The 21,870-nt window shown below is 35.1% G+C and overlaps 1 protein-coding gene across 7 annotated transcripts in view; it reads right to left on the reverse strand.

Moving 5' to 3' along the window:
• The window catches only part of KCNH7 (potassium voltage-gated channel subfamily H member 7), a 438,379-nt gene that overhangs the window by 104,346 nt on the left and 312,163 nt on the right, over nt 1-21,870 (reverse strand). For 3 of the 7 annotated variants that reach the window (XM_074337138.1, XM_074337144.1, XM_019727305.2), the window contains exons 5-7: nt 21,371-21,391; nt 20,923-20,946; nt 13,175-13,389 (exon numbers count right to left, since the gene is read on the reverse strand). In XM_074337138.1, the coding sequence (XP_074193239.1) occupies nt 13,175-13,389; nt 20,923-20,946; nt 21,371-21,391 (260 nt within the window). The remainder of the gene's footprint in view (nt 1-13,174; nt 13,390-20,922; nt 20,947-21,370; nt 21,392-21,870) is intronic. The other 4 variants (XM_019727307.2, XM_019727306.2, XM_074337141.1 and 1 more) reach the window with 3 other exon arrangements.

Raw genomic sequence — 21,870 nt, forward strand, 5'->3', positions numbered from 1 at the left:
ACTGCATAGAAATGAAACAGCAACTAAAATATCTGTGTTTCGGTTGTTTTCCCTGAATTGAAAAAATAAAATAAAATAAAACAAATAAAGGAGGGGTTGGAGGCAGTTAAAGTTTCAGGATGGAACAAAACTGCCTCTGAGGTCAGATTCCTTCAAATTTCCTGCACACTGATTGTCTTCCCCTCTCTACCTTAATGATTTGAAAGGAGTAGTTTGGCTTCAAAATACAGGCAAATTGGAGGGAATCTGTGTAAGAAACATACTCAGAATCTTAAAATGACTAATCAGAAGTCTAAGCTGAGGGGCAGTTTTAATTTATTATGCAAATAATATAAAATAATTCTAGAATGTAAAAGTATGATGATTTCTCTCTTTTTAATATTCAGGCAGTTAATGACTTGGTTTTTACTCCCTTTCAAATAATAGGTAGTGTAGAGTGAAAAGCAATACTTGTTCTTTGGAAAATACTTTTTTTAAAACTTAATTTTATACTGAAATCTCATACTTGTAGTTGTTCATTTACTAGAATTAAAGCATTCTGTGCATCAGGATTTATTAATTCATTTCCATAGAACAAAATGTAGAAAAGGGGAAAGAAGTCTCTGTTCTCTGTTCACTGGAAACACAAAGTGGGCTCGTAGGATCTAACAGTGGTAGAAAATAAATGAGAAAGCATGAGAAGTAGTATCATAGTCAATTTTGGAAGTAATTCAGGTGCCTGCAGGTAGGAAAATTTAGGTGCCTGAAATCACTCTTTTCCAATAGTAACCCACGAATAATGGATATAGCTATGGGCATAATTTATAAATGACAGCTTATTATCTTAAACAGGATTGTACAGCTCAACTGACAACTTCCAGTCAACCAAGAAACAGAGCTAGAATTTTTCTTTCTATTACATTCTTTTTTCATTTTTTTTTCTTTTTCTTTTAACTCCACTCAAATTCACCTAGTGTTGTTGCCATGACCTGAAAATTGAGACTGGCTTCCTAATAAAGGTATGGGATTTGTCAGCTTGATTCTTCAGTTCAAGTGTGAGAGGGATGAATAGGCACCAGGAGCGAGACCTGGCAGCAGACCATTTTTAAATATTTTCTGCCACATCTGAAAAGGAAAACGAAGAGACCAACAGGAACTAGAGGAGACCAGGAGTATGAAAAACAGTATGTTTATATAACCTGGTTCACTTTACACCACAGGCCACCTCATCTGTCCCCAACATTGAAGTGACATTCTTAATACCATCAATCTCACATTGAGACAAGGGGCAGAAAAAGAGGGTTCTCTATTCTCAAGTCTATGGCAACTAAAATACAACAGAAAGGCAGCTTTAACTACCATACTCCCAGAAGAAAGATTTAGGCACTTTTTAATTCTCTTCTCCATGACCCTGCGGCCCACATTCCCCCCTGTCTACCTAAGTGATTCTAAAGGAGTAGGCTTCAAAATACGGGTAAATTGTAACAGACAAATTTAAAACAGAAAAGGAAATATAGACGGTATTTAAAAGAGAAAAGGAAATGTAGATGCTATTTTCTCCAGCTCTTCTGAGCTGAGTTCAACATTTGGTACATAGTTAGAGAGAAATCTGAGTGGACTAACTTAAAACAAGGAGGGAGAGTGTACTTCTTATTGAGGCGGAGCAGAATATGTGACTCCAAAATATACCACTTTGGCATGTGGATTATTTGGAGCTGAAGACAATCAAGATCTAACAGATGCAGTAAGAGCTGTTTACCTCCCCTTTCACTGCCTAAAAAAAATTAGATAGAGGGCCTGTACAAGGAGAGAGCTAATACTAATGCCAAAATTAACTTTTTATCGGGAGACTTATCTGCATGGCAAGGCAAACATTTCTTGACCAAACATTACTCTTCTCACCTTCCTGTAAATTGTCTTTTCCCCCTTTAAAGCCCCAGACCCTCCTACTTCTCCTTAGCTCAGAGTAGCATACAAATCTCAATTGCCTATTTTAGGGCACTGTATTTTGGGCTCCTATACACAACAAAATTTGTTTTTCTCCTCTTAACCTGTCTTAGGTTATTTTAATTATTAGATTATGCAAGAACCTAGAAGGGAAGAATTTAAAGTTTTCAGCCTGTACACTATCAGGTACCACCCCACTTCTCACCACTCTTATTTCATGCCTGTCCCAACCTTCTTTAAAAGTTTTAAAATTTCTAATGCATCCATGTTTGAGTTGAATATACAGTGCTCCTCATTATCTGTGAAAAAGCATTGTCTAGACCAATATTTCCTAAAGAATCTTCCCTTAAAAATGACTTCCTCAGAATAATAGGAGGTATTATATATAAACAAACAGAATAAAAAACAGTTTTTATCATAAAAAATGTTGAGAAATATTGGGTAAAGCAATATTAATTTAGGACTTGTCAGGATTTTTAATGTACTAATCTGCTGTGTTAATCTGCTGTGGGCATTATTTGACAAAGACAATTTTTCTTTTAGGCAACACCTGTGAGACCAATATTCTGAAGAAGATCCTTTAGAGCACTCTGGCTTAGGTACTCTCTTAAATCCACATCATTTCTTTGAGGGTGTGTTCAGTAATTCAATATGGAAGTAGTTCCCCCATGAAAGTAAGCCTGTTGCCCAGTGTGAATTGTGTCAATAAGAACTAGCATGTCTTTTTGTTAAAACAAAAATATTATAATTAAAACATCACAAGAATATATAACTGAACCAGTTAACTCATCAAGAAATCTACGGAAAGAGATACAATGTACAATAACAACTGACAGGATAGGAAACCTAGGTCTCTACTGGTTTCTCTTTACAGCTTTTTTAACGGCAGAATAAAAGGACTGGACAGCATTCACGTTTCCCAACTTTGCATTGTCTTAATAATGCGGGAATAGAGGTTGTCAATGGAATGGAGATAGTTACAAATTCAGAATTTTCAGGCTTCATTGAAACTTACTGAATTTTCAGGGAGTGGAAGGGGAGAGGGAGAAAGAGAGGATCCATTGATCAGGAAGTTTTAGGGGAAAAAAAACCAAACACCCTAGGAAGGATGATATCTAAGATTCCATTGAATTTTAAAATTCTATGAAGATTAACTACTTTTTAATGAACTCTTTCAAAGCAATTGAGTTTTAGAGGGTTTATTATCTAACTACATGTTTTCCATTATAAATGTGGTTCACATACTTCAGAGAAGAGCTAGCTAGAGAGGAAAATATATCACCCACAATTTCACCACCCAGACAACCAATGGGACTTTTACTTTATTTCATATTATTATTTTATTTTATTTTACTTTACTTTACTTTCTTATTTGGGATTTCCTTCTCAATAAAATTCCATGGTTGAATTCACTTCCTAACTCAAGGAATAGTTTTCACAGCCACTTAACAAACATGACAAGACCTTGGGCTGCTTGTGTGTGAAAATGCCATGTCTACTCTGGATTTCCATATCTGATTAAAAATCCTTTGACTAACACTTATTCTGTGAACTATGGAAAAGTTACTGCTTCTGCTCACTTTCATTAGGCAACCCATCTTGAACTGTTTGTCCCAACTCCTAGGCCATGAGGGCAAATGAGCAAAGGGACTTTCCCTCCAGTGCTTTCATTTTGTTCTTGGGTCTGACTTTAACTCAAGGCTCACATTAACTGGGGGGGATCAAAATTGAATCATCTTGGTAACAAGTACCTGCAATCTTCCTGTCTCCATTGCCATAGCAACCAGGCAATTGCTATGGATGCTAAACTAAATTATTTTTACCTGTCTCTTCTGACCACTTGTATTTTACTTCTTTATTTCAAGCATATATCAATTTCAACCTTCTTTCTTTGCTGACAGAACTTTTAAAGAAGGCAATTTTTTTCCTCCCTTCATTTAAAAATGTGCAATTAATTTACAAAGCCAAGCAGATGCTTTTTAAAAGCAATTATACATACATGCTTCCCCAAGAAGCTGTGGCTCTTATTGGCTACCAGGATTCCATATGGATATTTTCTTTCATCATCTAGAATACAGATAAGTATGATTTTTGAGCTAATTAAGCTGTTTTAAATTGAAATGACATTTTATTTTATTTAGAATATATGTCAGCAAGCAATGGTCAGTTTTATTTTGTTTTTAATGGCTTAGGTGCATTTTATTGGTTTTTCTTTCAGAATCATGGTCAGTTTTGATATGCATATAATATTTAGTGAAAATAGATAGAAAATTAACTCCTTGTTTTTCTGTTAATTATACTTACCTTTCAAAATAATGGACATCCTTATATTATTTTAAATATGTATGTAGCATACACCATTCTTGCATTAATCAATTTCTACTTATATGTCTATAGCTACTTTTTATGTTTTCCTTATTACTGACAAAATTACAGAATATATTTATTTGCCTAGAGAAAACTAGACAACATAATCCAGAATATCAAATATCAAAGCTTTGTATTCCGTCATAGGCTCTTGAAAGTAAAAACCTTGACTTAATATGTTTTTGTATCACCATTGTACATAATAGTTTGACAGACACTTAGTAAGCACTCACAAATACTGAATCCATAAGTATCCTGATCAATGTGCTTTACTCCAACTTGCATCATCCATTTATATTGTTTTTCATTTCAACTTGTATGTATGGACATAGACCAAATCAAGTATATGGGGAAAATAATAGATGAGGATTTGTATTTTGCTAAACCAAATTTGATGGTATTCTATAAATAGTAGTAAGACAACAGATACAAAACTAATGTCATATTCAATTGGAAGTGTTAAGAGGCAATTTTGAATACATATTGCATTTCAAATTTAATGTGGAATTTTGTGATTATTACTATTTTGGGTAGTTTAAGATGATCTGCACAGTTTTGTTGAGGTTTGCTTGATATTTATATTACTTTGAGCAAAAACTGAAGTTTATGAAAACATTTAAATCATACTGTAGGAATGTGAATTTTGTTTTTTGTAACTTCAAGAATGAGAATCAATGAGGCTATAAAATAATTGTTGAAAAAACTTTTTAATTAAGTATAATTTTTAATTCATGACTGTGATACTGTGATGTATTATAAGAAATATACTCCTATGTTTGGTGTTAGTCCTGTATTGCTGGAACAGAGTTCTTAAACCTTTGAAATTTCCTAAGTGATGAGAGAGATAAATGTGTTTTCTGTTATGCAAATGAGGTGACTTTTGGAAAGTTCCTGAATTTAAATGAAGTAAAGATAGGAGCTGGTTACCAAAGGAACCAACTATGTGATTAGAGGGGTAGTTCCACCTCTGGGGGAGGCGTGGGAGGGAGAAGGGCTGGAGGTTAAATACATCAACAATGGCCCATGAGTTAATCAATCATGCCTACTTAATGAAGCCTCCATTAAAAAAAAGATGAAGGGGGTTCATAAAACTTCCAGGATGGTGAACCAGAACACTTCTACATGACATTTCCAGGCCCAAACTCCCTGGAGACAGAAGCTTCTTTGTTCAGGATCTCTTCCTTCGTATCTCTTCATTTGACTATTGATCTGTATCCTTTAATATCCTTTGTAATAAATAGACAATCTAGTTAATAAATGGGTTTCCTGAGTTCTGTGAGTTCCTCTAGCAAAATAATTGAACTGAAGGAGGGGTAATGGGAAACTCTAATTTACAACCATTCAGTCAGAAGCACAGAAAAATCTGGACTCGCAATGGGTGTCTGAAGTGGGGGGCAGTCTTGTGGGACTGAAACCTTAACCTGTGACATCTGATGCTATCTCCAGGTAGATAATGTCAGAATTGTGTTGAGTTGTAGGCCATCTATCTGGTGTCAGAATTGGAGTCAGAATTACAATGATATTGTTGAAAAGTATCACTCTATTAAATTAAACCACTTTGAATCTGTAGTTGTATCTGGAAGACTTTTTTTTTTTTTTTTTTAATACTATCATTGAAGGGAATTTAGGATGAAGTTTATTCAATTTGGGGGGAAATACGGAATGCCTTAGAAATATTGTAGCATTAAGCCTGAGATGATAAATATTTTTTTAGCTTTATTAAGGTATAACATACAAAAATTGCACACATTCATAATTTTAAATATTAGATAATAAAATGAAATCAATGTCTCTCTATTCTAAATCAATCGCCATTTCTAAAGAAGTACTGAACTATAAATATTATCTTGGAGTTCTCTCAAAAGTAAGTATAAATTGAGAGTTATTGAATTATATGAAGAGATAACGAGTATATTTACAATGGACAAAGTTCAGTGGAAAGTAATAGGCTATAATCTTTAAGCTCTTCTTTATGTCAGTAATCAACGTTCTTTTGCTTTTCTTGCAACTGTGGCATGCCACCAACAAAAAGCAAAATCCTTCCATCCTAATCTAAAATCGGCATTAAAAAAAAAAAAAAAAGATATAACCTTAAACAAGAGCTAATGCTGAAATGAAGCTCCCCTGTTAAGCATGGTTTTATTCAGCTTTTTGCAGTTTGAGGAGTTTTTGAGAAAATTGATTACATTCTCTTTCGGTTTTATTCAGCTTTTTGGAGTTAGAGGAGTTTTAGGGAAAATCTATAACATTCTCTTTCTATTTCTGTAGACTTACTTTTCTAATTAGTTACTACTAAGCTTTCAGAGTATGACATTTTGTCATACAGCCAAATGTTACAGGAATGTACAAATGCTATGCTAATTTCTGAGAGGACAGATAAGGAAACGGAACTGAATCAAAGAGAGACTGTACTTTAAAGATTACGAACTTTACATTTGGAGTCAGGTAACCTCAGTTTGAAGGCTATTTCACCATTTACTATATATGACCTGGGCAAGTAGCTTCATCTCTTTCTAAGCTTGATCTCTCTTCTATAAAATGAAGACAATAACATTAACACCAACTCAGGACTGTTATGTGGATTAAAATCAATAATCCATTAAACCACTTAGCATAGAGCCTGGCACTTAGAAATGCTCAGTCAATGTCAGCTATTATTAAATCTATCATAATTCTATTTTCATGACAGTAATATACTTAAATGAATCCAAAACAATGGGAATCTATTTTGGCTTTAAAGTTCTATGTAGAGTTCAAGATTATATGGCATTTTAAATATTTATAAATTTTGTTCTTGTGACCTAAATCTCTGTGATGACTGTCAAAACTAATTTTCTTGAGTACTTTCCTTAGTGAAGTTATAGGAAAGTATACTTGTGGACTAGTGGCAAATCTCTTTCTCCTCCTCTCTTTTCCACATTGAAATCTCCTGTTCACTTAGCTGCTTCAAAAATCTTATTTTCTCATGAAGCTGATATGGGTTTCTGTTAAAATCAGAAGGCATTCCTCTTCAGTAATAAGTTATAAAGCTATTTGGTCATAATTTGACAAGTATTGAGTCAAAAAAAAAATCAAACTGCATTTAGTTTTTCATAATATGATCTTGTAGCATTTATTACATAAACAGTTGTAAATGCTGTTATTATGTATTGCTGTATTGTGTTTCTCCCAGTAGTTTATAACACCTTGATTGCTGATACTGGGTTTTATACTTCTGGTCCCTAGTACCTCCCCAGCACTTCACGCTGCACTATAACGCCTACGTACTGTACTTGTCCATCCTCTCACCTTTTGAAGGCAGATAATTTACCTTTTAGCATGAATGTGTACTCACTGTGTGTGTGTGTGTGTGTGTGTGTGTGAGAGAGAGAGAGAGAGAGAGAGAGAGAGAGAGAGAGAGAGAGAGAGAGAGAGAGAGACTGAATTCCTATCTTCATTTTTGCAATGGAGCACAGTTGTCTGTTCTTCCTTAGAGACTGTCCTCCCCCACTGAGTTTTTCTAGTGTGGTCATCAGTCAGGGGGCTACACATCTTCCGTCATGAGGATGAGCACAGGACTGAGGTTGGCCAATCGGAGCCCACTTTCTCGGGAATGATATGGACACTAGAGGAGAGAAGGCGGTTCTTATCCGATCACCAAGTGTGAGTGTTCTGTGAGACAGGAGAGTCTGTTGTCCTGCCTTTCATCAGGTGGGGAGCGGAGTGAAGTCAATACAGAAGAAAGCACGGCTCACGGGGAAAGAATGTCATCAGCTGTTCAAACAAAGAATGAAGCCATGCCCCAAGGCAGATCTGCCCTTTTACTTGTAGGTTCTGTGAGCCAATAGGCTGCTCCTCTTCCTTTCATTTTTTGCTTAAGGTGGTTCCAGCTGGGCTTCTGTTTCATTCTGTTATAGCATTGACCGATACAGTCTCACATGACTGGCCAACAGAGCTTTGGAAACCACGTCTTATAAAGTGTTTTTGATACTCATATGTATCTAGGGAGAGTGATCTAATACTAAACTTGTTAAAGCAGAACATGACAACAAAATGATACATTTTATTCTGAAAATTAGCATAACATTTGAACTGGAACTAGAACTAGCCTCAGGAATGATGAAATCATACAAAAGAGCACAAGTCTGGCTGACATAGCCAAGAATTTGATTCTCAACGGAGAAGCACAACTGCATAATAAAAGCAGATCTTTTGTTCTCCACCCAACTTTCCCTCTAATTCATTGTTTTCTCTTCACCACTGCACTGAATTTGGCAGAAATTGGCCAACCAAGGTCTTGCCTCCCTGAGGTAGACCTTACTAGACATCAGTCTATACTAGCTGGATTGTAGTTAAGATTGATAAATAAATAAATAAATAAATAAATAAATAAATAAATCCATACCCTCTGAGAGTTATTTTCTATTTTTTCTAATAAATAGAGAGAGTCAGATAGACTATGACATAAAGAGCTGATGCATTCCAGAAATCTGGCCTGCAAGAGCAGCCAATAAAAGGGGTTTTTGGACCTAAAACAACAGAAAGAATCGGAATCTAGACCAAAGGGAGAATTTAGAAGTCATGCATTTGCTTTAGGGATTTTTGACCCACAGATTTACTCTTGTTTAATTCTCTCCAGTACCTTCAGTGGTCCATTTCTGGATCTTTTAGGATTCTTCTTATGTGTTGTGTGTTATGCTATGCACTAGTGATACAAATCAAATACTTCATGCTTCACTCATTCATTCATACCCATAGTTCCCCAAGTGTGCCCCACTCCAGATACTAATTCCTAACCTTGGAAACTTCCCAAGCTTCAAAACTCATCTAAGTGTTTATATTTCCCAACCACTACCCTAAGCTCCCAATATAGGCAATGTTTCCTCTCCCAGCACCTTCTGCACTCTGAGTGTACCTGTAGTGAAATACTTCACGCTGCACTGTAATGCCCATGTCGGTCTCCCTCACTTCTTGAAGGCAGAGAATTTGCCTGTTAGCATGAATTCCCCAAACCTAGTACTGCACATGCTAGCTCTCAATAAATGCTTGTTGAGTGAATAAACGGATAGATGAATGCATGAATGAATGAATGACAACATGGTTCATACTCTGAAGAAGCTTAGTCTAGCTAGGGAGGCAAATAACTAATTGACGAATTAGTAATTAGCCAATGCACAATAAACTGCGTATGGGAGAGAGCATAATGTGATCAGAGATCAATTGTTCCTTTCATTTATGCTTTCTTTTTTTAAATTTATGTCTGCTCTATTGTTTGTGCTCAGAATTACAGTTAAAACTCTCTGTGGGATGATCTGTCAACAAAACCCTGATATCTTTTGAAGAAAGGATTACCACAAATGTGTTAAGGGAATAAAATAAATAAGAACATCAGATAAAGAAAATATGGCTGACTGCCTACAGCAAATACGTTGTGAATATCCAGACACGGAGTATTTCCATGTCAGTCTAACAAAGGTAGTGATAAAGTCTCTGGGTTACTACTACGTTTTTCCAGTGACTAGGGGACAAGTGATGTTATATGTTGTGAATATGGTAATTCCAGAGACAGCCATTATCAGGAAACTTCACAAACACTAAATGAGAAAATAGTTACAGGATCACCCTGCTTTCAAGTGCTTAAACACAATTTCCAGAGGCTATGTCTGCAGGAGAAATTTCTCAATATTTGATCTCTACCTTTTTTAGTGTGACATGTGGACAACTGGAAGGCTTGTTACGAAAAGCTAAAGGAGGCACTAAAAAGAGGATAGAGTATTCCTACTGATCCTCTTCTTTCTAGTTTCCTGTCTCATCCTTTTTCCAGTCCCTCATCATTTCTGGGCAGAACCATAGCCAGACATTTCGGTGTTCTATCTGTCTCCATAATCTCCTGCTGATCACTGTATTTTTCACATTGAGAGAGAGAGAGAGAGAGAGAGAGAGAGAGAGAGAGAGAGAACAAGAAAGGAAAGTGGTCCTTTATAAAACAGAGTCAATTCTAATCTTCTAATATCTTAAAAAGTTTTTTTTTGCCTGCACCACATTTATCCAACGGAGGTACTCTGGAGACTGTGGGGAGGGGTATTTCATGATTTGGGTGAAGTATGAGAAGCTGTAGGAAAAGTATGGGGCCTTTTTGTGGGACACAGATTCCCTCAGTGGTAAGTAGTTTAGAACAATTTTTAAAACGTTAAAATATTTACTATTTTAAATATTAGTTCCATAATATTATGGAGCTAAATATAAAAGTTATAGGGATTTAAAGAGAAAGCATGAGACTCTAAAATAATACTTTTGATGACAGCTATTGCATTTTACTCAGACCCCCAAGGCACTTACATGAAAAAAAGTAGAGAAGAACCATCTAGACGGGAAACTTTCAGCAGCTCCCCCACCTGAAATAAGCCCCTGCCCAGCCTAGCCTCTCTCTGGCCAGGAAACCATTTGCTCTGATAAGAAACATGGACTTTTGTGCCTCTCCAAATTTGTTCTTTTTTCTCCTGTTTGGGGTTCTCACCCGTTCCCTTGTCCACTTGGCCAACTTCTCTTTCCCTCTTCCTTCCTCCCTCCCTCCCTCTCTTCCTCCTTCCCTCTCTTCTTTTCCTTCCTTCCTTCCTTCCTTCCTTCCTTCCTTCCTTCCTTCCTTCCTTCCTTCCTTCCTTCCTTCCTTCCCTCCATAAATATTTCATGAACACTCTGCCAGGTGTCCTATAAGGCCCTGGTGATGTAAGGACAAAAGGATCCTGTAGAGATGGATGAGGAGGGCAGAGGGTGGTCATACAGGAACATTAATAAACAGAATAATGGCTGACATTAGTTGCTATGTACTTAGTTAACACTGTTATGAACACTTTCCATACAGCATTCTATTTATGTTTTATATCAACACTGAGAAATAACTTTTGTCATCCCTAAAACTTGCCTCAATGTCACACAATAAATGGTATTTGTCTCTAAGGAACACAGTGAATGACTTATCCAGAATTAAAACACAAGTGTATGTGACAACCAGTTATGTTCTTAAACATCATTTACTACCCAATTGAATGAGTAACCTTCTAGATCCAGTTTAAATGTCCCATCCTCTCTTTTTTCCCTCTGAAAATTCTCCCATTAAAGTATAATTACTTTTCCCCTAACCTGTGTTCCTGTATTCTTTATTAACATGATTTCATTGTGGTTATTTGAATAAATGTTTCCCTCTCACCAGGCTCAGAAAGACGGAGCACGTAGGTGCCACTTCTGATCCCCATGTGTGTCCCCATCTCTGGCACAGTGGGCCTGTTGAACATGGCAGGACACGGTGGGCCCTATGGTGTACCAAGCGCATGACAGCTATGCAAAGATCACACTTGGCTGCCCATAGGCCTTCAGGTATGTTTTGTTTGGCCAAACAAACAAAACAGCATTTTTGAATTAGTTTGCCGACATTTAGAAATTAAGAATTTATAATGAATTCTGAATTTCCAGCTTCTTTTTAAAATTGGGAGATTTGGAACCATTGGTCAAGCATTCCTGCATGACCAGAATTGGTTAGAGCTCAGTGGCCACCATCTACAGAGGGGTCTGCACTCTGCAGTTGCCTGCACTCCAACCCCATCCTGCTGTGTCGCCCTGCCTCCTTTACTCACTTATGCAACTGCCAGGGCCCCAACCCTAATATCTGCAATCAGTCTTCTGTGCAATTTCTAAGATCTCTTAATTTCTATATACCCATATTATGGTTACTGTCTGCAAGTATTAGAATTTTTAAGGTAAAAACAATTACAAGTAAAATTCAAAGCCACCAAAATGGTGCTAATACAGTAGACAATTCGTTGATCACTGCTAAGCCCAGTTTACTAAGTTAAGAACAAAATGCCAAGGGTAGAAAGATTCATTACTACATAAACATCAAAATTTACATTAGCGTATGGCATGTATAATTTCCCATTTCAAGTAAATAGAGAGTGCTCAGGTCTATTTACTGCTGACTTGTGGTCTTTCCATAGCTATCAACCCACACAGAAGAGGCTATTTACAAGCTACTAAAGCATTGTTCTTAGTGATTATAATTACAGAAAAATCTTATTAATGCAACATCTTCAATGCTTGGGATAGAGATTGGGGTCAAGATGATCTTTGTATTGTAACAGTGTATGAAAAGATTTGGTAAGCAAATTTACTAAGTAATTTGTAAAAAAAAAAGCAAAAGAAACAAACCCTGTTTACTTGATACAAATTTTAGAGTCATGAATTCCCAACAATGTAAGTGCATTGTAAGCAAAAGCTAGGTATTGCTTAGGTTGGTATTTTGATACAATAAGTACAAATCATTTTTCTCTATTCTTTAAAGCATGTCTTCTGCTAGGCAGTACCTTTTTATCCTGTTCAACATACAATATTTATTTGAAAACAATAAAATATTGTTACTGAGAAACATATTGTTTTACTCTGACTTTTCATAATCTCAGACAGTTCTTTTCCCCAAGTCAGCTGACTTATCTGACTCTACTTAGTAGAGTAAGTGCAACAAAGGAGGCTGCAGTTCAGAGTAAATACCAATTAGTCACCTAAAGCTTCAATAGACACATCCATTATAATAAAAAAAGCACACTTTAATAATGCAAGAGTTGGCAACAAAACCATAAATGTTCAAACATGATGAATAGCAGGTTAACCATCTCTGCAACAAAGAGAACAACGATACCAAGCCCATTTTTGCTTAGTCTTATAATAGACAAGATCACAATCTATAGTTGTTTTATTTATTTGTGAGAGTCACCCAATATCTCCAGATATATTGGAGTGCAAATAAATGGCTTACCTCCCTTGGGAGTCATTCATAGGAAAAAGAATGCGTGTTATGCTGCAGAATAGAACCTCACAAACAGTTGAAATTGATAATAAAATCGTGTCCTACCTGGGTAACTTTCTCTGTCACATTGTGTGTTCGATCTTTAACCTTGGGTGCAATAATGGTTTTATCAGAAGACGGAGGGGAGGTATTCTTTTTTTCAGTTTTGACATCTGAAAAATTCAGAGTGAGCTGTGGAATCTTGTTGATGGTGCTGTATTTGTTGAGGTTTGAATCCGATGTGGATCCCAGAAGGCTTGACTTGATATGATTAAAAGGCCCTAAAAAAATTGGAAAGTATTTGTAAAAGCAGTATCAGGAGAAATAGAAGGAGAAAGAGATAGTCCTGAATGACCTGCTAGAGATCCATGACCAATGTGACCCTGATTCAGGTGTGACTACATTCGGCTAGCTGACACCTGGAGTCAGGGTTTAGGGTCACCGTCGGCCACATGGAATGGCACGTGAGTATCCAGAGAGTAGATGGCGGCTTTAGCTATTATTGCACATTTTTCAAATCTCTGGAATAAAAGAAAAATCTCCACCCTCTATTATTGGCCAAACTCTACTTTAAAAGTTTCCAAAGAATTTAGTTTTATAATCCAGGGATTATTCAAGGAAGGACTTGCCTATGGTTAAACCCATGTTGGCCATCAAATTTCTGACCCTGCTATCTACCCTGTTCCAATTTCTATTATTCTCCTCTCTGTGACATGAAAATTGACAAGCCAGATGGGTTCTTCATATGTTTCTATTACCTCTACGAAATGTTTTGCAGAGCTTCCAGGAGAGTTAAGCCCAGATGGAGGAATTTCAGATAAGACTGAGAAGGGCAAATCTTTTATTTATTTATTTATTTTTTTGTAGACTCGATTGAAAACTCTAGGATCCTCTGTGAGATTTTAAAATCTTTGGCTTCTTTTTCTTTCATTTAGATTTGACTGACCATTTTTTGAGGGGAAAAACAAAACAAAACATATCAGTGGAATGCTTTGGCAAACATAATTTACAATTGAAGTGACCATAGCTAGGAAATAGGACATATCTGGGGTTGGTATTTCCTTATTTTTCCTTTTTTTGACCATGTTGTTCATTAGACCCTCAGAACTTATTCATCTTATGGCTGGAAGTTTGTACCCTTTATCAGACCCTGGTCACATCTGACATTCCTTTCCTGCAGATAATTTGGCAAGGTGCCAGGACTCCCCCCCTGCAACCCCAACCCCCACTTATTAAGAAAGAGTACAGTAACCAGCTACATCTTTTGCTACACCTATTGTCTGGTGCTTATGGAGAGTCAGAAAATGCACCTGAGTTTCTTGTGTAATGGCTAATGTTACTTTTACCATTATGTAGTTCTTAAAAATTGGCATCAGGAAGAGTTTTAGAAAAATCCTGAGCCCACAAGTATTATGCAGCCATTATCTTTCTGCCTCAGAGAGTCCTTAAAACATACAAACTGTGTGAATGAACTTGCTAATCAACACATTTTGCCTTTTCTTTTTTCCTTGTTCAGAATGTAACTAATGCAGTTTAGGAATAAAAAGTGTACTTTATATACCAAGTGAAGTATAGAGAGTTGAAATTAGATTTATAGATTGTATATTTTGGACCACAATAATCAATCTATTCAGATCAAATATAATGCTAAGAAAAAATTACCCATCGCTTACTTCCTAGTTACATTGGAGAAAAATCACACTGTATTTGTTTAAAATGTTTATATTTGATTATTATAAAAGTTTAAAGTGATTTTAAGATAATTTTTATCTATGTAGCAAATATTGTGTTCCTTGAGGTGGATTTCTATTTAGTCCCTGAGTTTTATCCATGATGATGGTCAAGTCCACCTAGGTAATAACTGTCAATGAGCTCTCTTTATTGCCCAGTATGTTCTCATTTGCATATAGATTCTCACCCTTTTCTATTTACATGACAAGGACAGAAGAGCCAAAAGTGGCACCACATTAATCTAGCCTTCAGCTCAGACTCTGACCCCACTCTCCAGGTCTTTGTAGAAGTCCCCACCTCACACCGCTAATTTATTATTGGAAAGTATCCTCAATAGTGTTTCCTTTTTTTCTATCATTCTACGGCTACATCCCAGGCCTATAACTCAATATTTAAAATTTCAAAATATTTTAGGACTTCGGATTTCTTGATATTGTCTTTTTCCCAACTCTAATGTCATATTTTCACTTAGGTAATTTGACTGCTTACAGCCATACTGATAAGAGATTATAGAAGGTTGAGCTTAGGTATAAAATTAAATTGCATTTAAAACCCGTTAGCCCATTTTTTCAATACTATGTCTCTATCATCCTTCTGTATGTTGGATTTCTACAGCAGATTGCCTACAAAAATTATTTTAAAAACTGGGTAAAAACATGGATCATCTATGATGTTAAGGCAGAAAGGAACTTTGAAATATACTTTGATTATCCTTGTGACCAGTTCCAATAAACTCCATTGGATTGTCTGCACTGATAAGCAAGTGGTCTCACTATGATGGTACTTCACCCGAGAGGCATTTGTGGGGAATTTTTATTTGTCAAAACGATGGGAGGTGGCTATAGTCTCATCTTGAAAAATTGTTCTGTATGTCCCAATGGGCATTCATGTTTATAATGATCTGTTTATAATGATCTGAGCCTCAAACCTAACTGGTTCACACGTAAAGAGTACAGTGTACTTTGAGGATGATTTTAATACACATTGAGCATTCCAGAGCTACAACTACAATGTAGAGGGCAAGTTTTTACACTGTTTTATTCAGAACTTTACCATGATTTTCCAAAATGCTGAACATTTTGGAATATCCTATTACCTGGAGCTACACTCCTTTTGGAATTTGTTGCCAATACAAAATTTCAGACTTGAGGTATAATCTGTGTTTGTAGTGGTCATGTGCAAATGTATAAATGAAGAGATTTGAAACTTTTTTTTTAAATGTTACAACTGAATATTATTAAATTTGCAGAGAATTATACGAGTCACACTACAAATCATTATTTCATATTATTGTTCTCCTATATATGTAAAGTGATGTGTGATGCAATGAAATCTATGTGGTAAAAATTAAACATTTGAAATGATTTGTCTTGGGGTTGCCTGTTCATTTCCAATAGCACCCTAATAACTCCCTAGAGATCTGCTACTTCTCCAGAATATCTTGATGGACATTCATTTAAATCCATCTTCTAGTTCCCATTGTTTAGGAAAGCATATGGCCTGCAAGGTCTTTTTTAAGTGTTGGGGATGAATATATGTCCTAACATTTACTTGGATTTCTTTCTTCCGTGCAATTCATTACTATTGCATGTTATCACATAGGAATCATTTAAAGCAAGGGCCAGCTCATTTGTGAGAATATTATGCTTCCTCATTCTCTCCCCACTTTATCTTGGTATATTATTCATAATTCCATTTTCGTTTCAGCTATTTTTAAAATTCATATATAAATAAGTCCAATATGTTACTATTTATTCCAATAGTGGTTTTTATTTTGTTATCTACCCAGACTCCTTCATTTTATTCAGCTCTGTCATTTTATTCAGTACTTATGTGAACTGTTTAATCATGTCTTCGATGCACTTAAAGCCAATTTTTTTCTTATGTCTAATTATTGCATTATGTCTTCTAGTATAGTCACATTTGAAGATCAACATATTGAGAGAAATATCGTGTTTATAAACGGTTTTCCTTTTATCTCTCTTTTATATTATAGTTAAGAAATCATGTTCCTATTTTAGAAGTAAGTTAAATTATCTCTGAATTTAGTTTCAGGATAATAAAATGAATATAACAAAATCTTTGTTGAAACAAGGGGACATTAAGTCTGATAGCATTGAGAAACCATCGGTCAGTACATGTTTTACTCAGGTTTGGTCTCAGAATATACTTCATCACAGTCTACATTTTAGCTTCTCTCACTGGTGGAAAGCATTTCTAAACTCATATTCTATTCTTTTTTTTTAAGCTGCTAGTGTTGGAGATTTAATCTAGGTTTTCTTTTGAATCTATATATTTTAAGAATTCAGAAGAACTTAAAATATTACTTAAAATAATTCATGCATGCTCTTTAGATAAGATGTTTACAATCTATTTTATCCTGTATAACAAAGATCATTATGCTCTTTTCCATTGATTTTGAAGATGTTTATATGCAAAAGTCTGTTAAGAGTCCGCAAGATGATCAGTGTTGGCTTAGATTCTTCTAAAACCTATCAAAATGCTAGTGAAAAAAATTTCCAGCACTATAATCAAGATGGGTATTAGCAATATCCTTATTTTACCAATTGCAAACTGAAGCAGACAGAATATGAGTTCAAAAGGGAATAAGATTCAAGGACTAGAAATCAGAATACAGGTTTTCCTACCTCCCAGGTCTATATTCAGAGAGGCCTTGGTTGAGGATTTAAAGGTGAAAGGCAGCCTCCCTGAGAGTGGTCATGAACAGATGGGATTTAGGATTCTAATGAAAGAAAGGAGAATAACCTGAAAAACAAAGTTAAATCAATTTAAAGAAAATAAATGGGCAGAAATAAAGGGAAATATTAGATTCAATAGAAAAGAAAGTAAACCTCAGAAGTATATTGGAGGACTTGATGTTCTTTGGAAAAACATTTGCAAAATGGATGACCAGATTAAATTTTCCAATGTAATAGGAGGAGATGGAAAACAGGTGACCAAAAAAACTAAACCAACAGCTGTATAAAGCTGTAATACATCACAAGTGTCCGATTAAATATAAAGTAGGCCGGGTTCCAGCTACAAAGAAATACCCTTCATTTAGAGATCAAGCTAGAGGCTAAAGCAACAACTGGGAAGAATTTTATATTAAAGATATTTAAAATTTTTATAATTTACATGTAAATTTACCATGAGTTTCAAGATACTAAAGGAGAATATATTCTCTTTCAGATGGTGCTGGAAATATAGCTAACGAACATCTGATAATATATTTTTTAAAATACTACTACTTTTTTTTTAAAGACCATTGTTCTCGAGGGCCAAAAGGGACAAGAGAGACGGAAATAAAGCATATTAAGCATATTAAGGTTGTTTTCAAATCATCAGGTATTTATACAATATTTCTTAGGGCCCTGAGTTTATTCTGCTAAAGTTTAATAAAACCTAAATCACTGAAGTGACTTAACATTAAAGAAAATGCAAGTGTTTTGTTTAGTAATTGGATTTCATAGAAGAACACTGTCAATACGGGCTTATTTTAACACTAGAAAGATGAGAAGTAATTGTCAAATTATTTGTAGTCAATATCCATATTGTCTGTTCAGGGCATGACATATAATTTACAGAAAAAATTGTCACCATTGAAAATCAATTTGTAAATTCTTATAAAATCACAAACACTCAGTCATGGCCAATGTAGCTTCTGAGAAACAGTTGTGTCAAACCAATCGATTTCCTTTGTGAGTCTGACACTTTAGCAGCTAGAGAGAAGGTAATAGCTGTAATAAATCTTGAGAGTAGTTTTGTTTCTGACTCATATCTCAGGTTCTTAGACAAGTTAGAAACTGAACATACCATTGTCAGTAGGATGCAGGGTTACTTGGGATAATGAGGAGGTAAAAGCAAGAGAGGGGTAAAATTACAGTGATGACTAATTTATTAAGTAGGATAAGGGATTAATTTTTATTAATGACTTGGACCACAGAATAGAAAAACTACTAAGTTTGAGGTGAAAATCAATTTATGAGTGATTGAGGTAGGATTAGGTTTACCTCTCACATATTGGTGAAATTGTTAAAAAAATATGATATACACACAAATACACAGCATACGCAATTTATTCAAATTACCTTTTTCACTCTTTGATAATGGGTTGTACCTTTTGATCTCTGAAGTCTTATTTTAAAGAGTCAGAATGCTATGGGAATTTATTAAAGGGAAACAAAATGGATCCCGAGGAAGAAGCTTAAATGGAAATTATCCTGTTTAGAAGAAAAGAGTGAGTATCAATTTGCTGTTTTTACATTGTGATGTTATATCAAGATTAGACATAGCCTAAGCTAGTATCTCTGCCCATCTCAGGATAGATGAAGGGGAGTAAACTACCTTTCAGCAAGAAGGATTTAGGTTAGCTCTTTGTGTAACAGGCAGTAAAACACATTTCCCAAGAAAGTTAAAAGAAGGGCTCCACTAGAGATAAAGATGCCTCTACAAACAGTGCAAGGGATTTAGACAACATCCTTGCCTGAGGGGAATAATGCAGATGATCTTGAAAACCTTCCGAAAGCTTTCCTAAATTATTTATTTTATTTTGGTAAAGAAAAAATGTTTGATTGAGTTAGAAATTGAAAACAAAACAAAACAAACAAAAAACTATGCATTTATATACAAAGTGTGTAGAAATTTGTCTTTTATTTTTCAAATTTTTAATGTAAATGTGGTTTAGAAATAAAGCCAAAATTTTTTTTTAAAGCACAGTTAATGTATTGTCCTGTATCTAATTAGTATATTAATTGTTCTGTGAAAATCTTAAGGAGACAGACACTTAAATATTTTTTAATAGTTTTCAAAACCAGAGCCTGAACAAATAATAAAGACCTTGTAGGGCACAGGCACGTGGAATTTTTATTAAATTTGGACAAGTTTTATTCAATTTGGGAGTTTAACTTCATAAAATATTAGTATGTGAAAACTTTCTACAATGGTTTAGAGTTTCCAATTTCCAAATTATGAGTTTTATTATTCATTTTTGTTCAAAGACTATTGCTATTTAAACATGGAGGTTGAGGAAAAGGGGTTAGAGTATAAATGGCTTAGTCTATGAGAAAAAATAAAATTATTCTAGTTTGAATGGCAACTATGTGAACTACTGGTTTGGAAGATAAGCAAGCTTAATTTTCTACTCATTGAGAAAAATTAGATTCATTTCTCACCTCATTTAAAAGATTGCCGGAAATTTGATGTCTAATAATCTATTGCTAATTGTTAAATGCTAAAGCCAGTCATATTTCACAGAGGCAGCTTGGTGAGAGCTGTCTGTATTCTGTTTCTTTATGTTATGTTCTGAATTACATCAACTCAAATCACCACCCACAGCTGATACTAATTTGCTTCCTTTTAGAAATCTCAGGGGACAGGCCAAGGATAAAATAATCATGGACATGAAATCCCATCCCATTATTGGAGGTCACCTTGCATAGACCCTTTTGGAAGTGCTTACGAAATAAAATTGGGATGGGAAGAAGTTGCCACAATTTCCCTTAGTTTCAAATTACACTGGGCTGCTCACAGAAAACATCTTTACATTCTAGTGCTATTAATTCATAATTGTCACCAACTCTGAAGTAATTAGAGAAGTAATTGAGAAATCAATATACAAAACTTCACAGTGATTGGAGTAGCAGTGACATAGGAAAGAGGCCACAACAGTGAATTCTAAGTAATGATGGTTACTGGTGGAGACGTGTTCATGCAACACACATGCACAAGATGAGTCCTTGTCACCATATGCATACCCACAGCAGCATGCATGGCCTATGTTAAAAGACTAAGCCCCAAAAGTTTTCCATTTGATGAAAACATATAATTATTATATTCTGTGATTCCTTGTATCTACTACGACATAGTAGAAAAACTGAAGTGAATTTCAAATTTTTAGCCAAATCCAGACTTATTTAGAGGTATTACCCTGTTAAACAATACCCTACAGTAGCTGTAGGTCATGCCAGTGATTTCAGACTAATATAGGACATGATTAAAAATGATTGGAATGTAATATAGAAAAATAGAAAATGACTATCATGCATGTACAGTTTACTACTACAGTAAGCTTAAAACCATACCCCCTGCCATCCAGGAACGTGAAACTAGTTTTAAGGAAACAAAAGAGGAACAAGTGAAGTGATGCTGTCAGGTAGCAATTTCCTTATTTTATTTAATCTTGTACTCACAAATAATAGTTTTGGCTGAAATAGGCTTATATGCCTCTTTCACACTGGAATATATTTAGCTTGATATTTGTATCTTTCCAAATTATTTAAATATTTAGGAAGTATTCATTGTCAACCTAGGCTAATACTTGCAGGAAAAAGTTCATAATCATTCTGGTGACACGACCGAGAAAGTAAAAATGTCTCCAACAAAGGCAAGCCATGATGTCTCCACCAGGCACCTGGACTAGTTAAGGACAGCATGATGTGGCATTGAACAGGGCATACAGCAGGCAAGTTAACATGCCAAGTAAAGGGGCACTTTGAGCATCAGATGATGAAATTTGAGTTTGTACGTTACCTTTGACATTGCGACCATTGTCTGTTTTGAGCACATAAAGATGAAAAAAGAAAGAAATGTAAAAAGAAGACTAAAATTATATTATATACAGCGAATTACTCTGTAAAAACAATCAGAGAAAACAGGATGTAATGATTGAAAATTTGAAATTGATAACATTTTGTACTATTCAACCAAGTAAAATGCATATGCTAAAATATATCTGCTATCATAAGCATTCATGTTCAAATATGGGAAACATTTATCTCACTTAATTTAAATGGATTTCAAGATACATATTTTATAATTATGACAGTCTGGAGAAAGACATCCCCAACAGCCTGCAGTTGTGATAAAAAGTTTCAAACTTTTCAGAAGCCAAATTTAGAGTTGCTTCAACCATCACTTCCAAAGAAAGACGACACAACATTTTGCATATTGAGTGATGTTTTTAGTATAATTTCATCTAATATGTTAAAAAGAAAAAACATTTCTAAGGCAATGCTTTACCTTATAAACCA

Source organism: Rhinolophus sinicus, linkage group LG01, assembly GCF_036562045.2.
Source record: "Rhinolophus sinicus isolate RSC01 linkage group LG01, ASM3656204v1, whole genome shotgun sequence".
In the NCBI taxonomy this organism is placed as follows: Eukaryota; Metazoa; Chordata; class Mammalia; order Chiroptera; family Rhinolophidae; genus Rhinolophus; species Rhinolophus sinicus.